The sequence below is a fragment of the Lathyrus oleraceus genome, chromosome 5, assembly GCF_024323335.1.
Source record: "Lathyrus oleraceus cultivar Zhongwan6 chromosome 5, CAAS_Psat_ZW6_1.0, whole genome shotgun sequence".
Classification (NCBI taxonomy): Eukaryota; Viridiplantae; Streptophyta; class Magnoliopsida; order Fabales; family Fabaceae; genus Lathyrus; species Lathyrus oleraceus.
Window position 1 is genome coordinate 371439891 of NC_066583.1, and position 5593 is coordinate 371445483.

Below are 5593 nucleotides of genomic sequence, written 5' to 3' on the forward strand. Positions count from 1 at the left end.
ACACACTAGAGAATACTTAGTGTTAAAATGTGAAAGAGTCATGCCCCTTCAAAAATCAAGTAAACTTCCTCAAATGGCTTGGAGCCACACTCTCATCCCATACTATCAACGATTGGGATTTCTTTACGATCGTTGAGTTGACACCCTAACGTCCAGGATAATAATATGGACGACTAATGAGGATATGTAACATGTGTGAGCTAACCTCTCTCTCTTCATGCGTCACATATGAGTATTATTCCTTGAATCACTTATTTCTAAGAATTTCGAGCCCATAATGACCTCCCTAGGCGTGCAAGTTAACTATTACAAAACCCTTACCCTTCTTGACACAAGCTAAAGGTTTGAGGGCAACTTTTATGGACTGGCCACCAAAATCCAATAAAATGCAAAATCCAATATCAAGAGCATGACAAAGATACAAGAAATATTCCTAAGTCATTTCACATGACTCCATCTAAAAATCCATGGAACATCGACAAATCATCTTGCGGTCATCCATATTCCACACTTTTCTCACATTTCAGTTACCAATAAATTTCCTTATAAAACAGGATTAACGCACCATTTACATGTACTTTCGCTTTTTCATTTGAAATTTTATTACTTATTTTCTATATTAACTTGAACGTCAGAGATGCTAACTTATATAATAACTTTGTTCACCGCATCAAAATCAATCCTAACAAAATGTTCGATTCAATATATCAAATCATCATTTTGATCTAATAATATTTTATTTTTTAAAAAATAAAATAATACTTCAATACAATATTATTAGTTATAGTATTAAATTTAAAAATAAAAAGTGAACTGACAGTTTGATGAAGTATTTATCTTCAAGAAGGACGAGGTGGCAGCCTAGGATTAAACATTTGCCAAGAATCCTGTCACTATCAACTTTTTAATTTTAAATTAAATTTAAAAAAAAAGCAACAAGAGAGAGAAACAGAAAGAGAAATAGAGAAAGAGAAAAAACGACAACCAGAGAGACAGAAAAAGAGAGAGAAAAAAGAGAGTCCGTTAATTTTCAGTTAAAAAAAACAAAGAGAAGAAGAATTTCACAATGGTTATTTCAGACGAAGAAGTATCCGAAGCAATTCACTCATTGTTCAGAGAAACAAACCCTAGAACCAGAACTTTCACCACATTGAACCAAGTTGTTCAAGAGCTTCAATCCAAACTCGGTCACGATCTTACCCATAAGCTCGATTTTATCACTTCTCAGATCAATCTCCTTTTCGCTTCTCAACAACCACCTCCGCAACTTCCGCATAGGCAGTTACAACATCCACAACAACCACCACCGCAACAGCAACACCAACACCAACAAACTCAACAACTATGCTTTTCTGATAAAGACCATTTTACCCTTCACCAAAACCCTAATCCCTATTCTGTCCCTGTCACTTCGGTGTTTCGCAACAACACTGTTACTGCTGCTGGTACTGCTGATGATTCTACTGTTGCTCAACATCCTCCTCTTTCTCCCAATGTGGTTCCCAAGGAGAGGTTAGGTTTTTAAAAATTCTGAAATGGTTGCATTGCATGAATGGGAACATGAAACAGGGATTTGATTAGTTAATTGTTTAATTAATAATTAATGCTACTTAAACTGTGTTTTTTTTGTTGTAATTTTGGAAATGAGAGATTTTTATTTTGCTGATATGTAGTAGTTAGGGTTTAAAAGGGAAAATGAAATTTTTGAAGTTGAGTTTTGATATGGTATGGAATTTGAATCAGATCTATTGAGTGATGCTAGGTTGTTTTAGTTTTAGGAGTGATTGTTTTTCCAATGGATGAAATTAGGTTAGAAATTTATGCTAAGATTGACAATGTTTTCTGATTTTAATTATTAGTTATATAATGTTTATGAACTTCTTTGTTTTGTATCTCTGTATGAATATGATATGATGTGTATATCGGTCAGTATTGTCAGTGGGGGATGGCTGTCCATGGCGGAGAGCCAAAATCTTGCCATATTGGCCGCTTTGCGGCGAGCACAAAAAACTGCCATGGATATCCGCCATAGCGGCCATGACACGGCTATTTGATAACATTAGTGTTAGTCATATTAATTACTTTTTTGTTTGCAATGATGTTTGGTCATGTTAATTAATTCCGTGGATGTTTGGTTTCACGGTTAGAACACTTAGAATTGATTTTGGATGTTTAGAATTGATTTTGACTTGTTTGGTTGCTCTTGAGTAAAATTGATTTTCAGAATTGATTCTTCTTGAATCTAGGATTTGTAGGTTTTGAATCTAAATGTGATTTTTCCACTGAAATTTACGGTTCAACTCGCTTTTGCAAGAATTTATCCAAACATAAATCATTCTACCTTTGAGTTCGACTCACTTTTAGCCAGAATAAATCTTACAAAATCAGTTCACTCAGAATCAAGTTTGTTGTGTCTTTGTCTTGCAGTACACAACCTAAGCCAAAGAGAAGAGGTGGCCCAGGAGGTCTCAACAAACTTTGTGGGATATCGCCTGAACTTCAGGTCATTGTTGGCCAGCCGTCAATGACAAGGACTGAGGTTTGTTTTAATATTTTCAAAGCTTGCTGTTATATTCACTTGCCATATTTCAATATGTTTTTTCCGCTTTCGGCAAGATTTATAATTTGTGGAAGAAATGGTTTAGATTGTGAAGCAACTGTGGGCGTACATAAAGAAAAACAATCTCCAAGATCCTAGCAATAAAAGGAAGATAATTTGCAACGATGAGCTGCGTATGGTGTTTGAGACTGACTGTACTGATATGTTCAAGATGAATAAGTTGCTGGCTAAACACATAATCACCCTTGAACCAACCAGTACGTATCTGGGTTATTATGGTAATACTTTTTTATAGGAAATTATGGTTTAATGCATTGCTTGATTTCTTCATGCTTTGTACCTTTCAGAAAAACCTGCTCCCAAGAAACAGAAGGTAGAAGTGGAGTTGGGAACAAGAAGTGCCGAACCTGCTCCTTCTGTAATTATATCTGATTCACTTGCTAACTTTTTTGGCGTTACTGGAAGGGAGATGCTACAGACAGAGGTTCTGAAACGTATCTGGGAGTACATAAAGGTCAATCATCTAGAGGTAAGCAACAGAGTTTAGATTTATACTAAGTTCACGCACAATGGCGTTGCTTCATAAAAGTTAAGGATCACGATTCATGAACATTGAAGGCAAATATGATTATAGCAGTTTATCGGCAACATGAGCACACATTTGATCTTCACTCGAGTAGTTTGGAAAGGAAGAAAGTTTTTGCTCATATGAATAACAATTATGTACGGTAAACTTTCGTTGGAACATAACTTGTTCACTTACATGTCCCTTAAATATACTTGTAGGATCCTGTGAATCCTTTGGCAATAATGTGTGATGCCAAGCTTAAGGAGATCTTTGGCTGTGAAAGCATTTCAGCGTTGGGGATACCTGAAGTTTTGGGCCGTCATCATATTTTTAGGAGATCATGATGCTGACAACATTCTATGGTTAGTACATTTTAGATATGCAATGTTTTCTGCAACCACTGTAGTATCTTCTTTTCTAAACCCCTTTCAAGTTTCAGCGAACCTACTCTCTTCGAATAGTGTAGATCTTATTTAACTTGGGTTGAAGTGATATTGGTTTATACTAACTTGATGAATTGATATTGGTTTTTGGTGCAGTGACAGATTGCGTGGTGATAATTAAAGTATAGTACAAGCTGATCTTGACTGCATGTTGATATGGTTCTGTAATTCATAACTAATTAGCCTGTGTCGACTTTAGTTTATGTTGATATCTGATAACTTACTAGTAGAAGGAAGATATTATAGTGACTGTGGTTTTTGTCTAACTCGGCACTTAGGTTAGAGTGACTTGTTGGTATTCTGAAATATATGTAAAATGCTGATAATAGGAAAGAAAATGATGTAACCCTTGAATCATGACTATATGCTATTAATATGTAGTTAAAGTTAATGAAAATGCAGTTTGCTAGATGTACATATTGGATTTTGGTTCAACTATGATTAAGTTTGTGCTGGTGGTATTTTTTTTCTTTAATGACAATTCATGTACATAGTGTTAGTGCATGGGTTGGACTTTTTCAGAAATCCAACCATATCCAAATGTTAGTTTAATTGGATGGGATATCCAAATTGGATTTATAATTGGTTTTAAAACAGGGTTTTGTTCAAAAGAACCCATATTTTACTTGATCAGTTTTATCTTATTCAAAAGAGGTTTTGAATGATGTGCATTTATCTTTTAAATCGCAACAGAGGGAACTTGAGATACTCCTGTTTTGTTTTTGCTTAAGAAAGCACCACAATCAGGTAATTAATATTAATCAACCTTCTATTTTTTTTCTTGTCATTTTTAACTAGCATTTTATTTAAACATTTAAAGTGAACTGATATATTCTGTTTATTAATTTAAACAACACCTTCTTGTTGGTTCTCGATTTTTTTTTTAAATAAGCAAAATTTTCAAATAAAATGCTCAAATAACCCTCACTCTAAATTATTTACAAAAGTAACTCTCTTAAACTTTTTTTTTTGTCACAATCAGGATGCGTCAATGGTACTAGTGCATGCACTCCCAATTTAACTTCTGTGCCATGGCCTCTAGTGCAAGCAGTAGTGTCATGCCAATGCTATGTGCACACACATGTCCTAAGAGGTTGCACTGTTCCCTCTAACGTGTCATGCTGGCCTTAAGAAGAGACGCTAGCCCTTAGCGCATATGCTGTACTATTTTAAAAAAATTATAAATAGGTCATTCCCTCTCCACTATTTGTCACCCATCTTCTCATTCTCTTTTTAATTTTTTCTTATGCTAATATGTTTTAAATGGTTACATAAAATAAATGGTTAAATATATTTGTGTTTTTTCTAAATATCTCAAATGTTGTTTTTAGTCTCTAAAAATATTTCCTTCCAAGAATGGTCCTTTTAAAATTTTTCATCCACACTTTTGGTCCTCCCTATAATTTAATGACAGTTTTTATGACTTAGTGATCGGTCATCGTTTCCATTGAATTCCCACCGTTAATCCGACGTATTTTCATCACTTTGGTAAGATTTATGTTTGTTTATAGTTGCTTCAGAGTCATTTATCATGTTTTGTTGGTTTGGTATCGCATTGCATTCGATTACAAGTTTATGTCAAAAAGATCTCTTTTATGCTTCGTTTGGTAGTGTTATTGTTACATGCCATTGCATAGGTTTAAAAGCATTAATGGTGAGGTTATGGATACTCAGAATGGCAAAAATATGAAGAGACAGCAGGTCAACACGAGCACCCGTGTGCTACAACACTGCCCGTGTTGTTGATCAGGCAAAGCAAAATGGGAGAAGAAAAACAGAGAACAACACGGGCACCCGTGTGGTGACACACGACCGTGTTGTTTAAAACAGTGCATTAACACGGGCACCCGTGTGGAGGAACACGGCCCGTGTTGTTGCCTCTGTAGCTTAGTGTGAAGATAATTATCATGGAGAGCAACACGGGCGCCCGTGTGTACACACACGGCCCGTGTTGTTGGGCGCGGCTAGGAAACCTCAACTTTTGATTTGTGAACCTATTCTGCTCATTAAGGGTAGTTTGGA

At 35.4% G+C, this 5593-nt stretch overlaps 1 protein-coding gene across 1 annotated transcript; it reads left to right on the plus strand.

Moving 5' to 3' along the window:
* The first annotated feature begins 950 nt into the window (after window positions 1–950).
* On the plus strand, window positions 951–3986 carry LOC127084830 (uncharacterized). Its single transcript, XM_051025348.1, has 6 exons — window positions 951–1512; window positions 2428–2539; window positions 2646–2817; window positions 2908–3089; window positions 3347–3490; window positions 3668–3986. The coding sequence occupies exons 1-5, from the start codon at window positions 1067–1069 to the stop codon at window positions 3470–3472; spliced, it is 1038 nt and encodes a 345-aa protein (XP_050881305.1). The 5' UTR covers window positions 951–1066; the 3' UTR covers window positions 3473–3490; window positions 3668–3986.
* Window positions 3987–5593: the final 1607 nt, after the last annotated feature.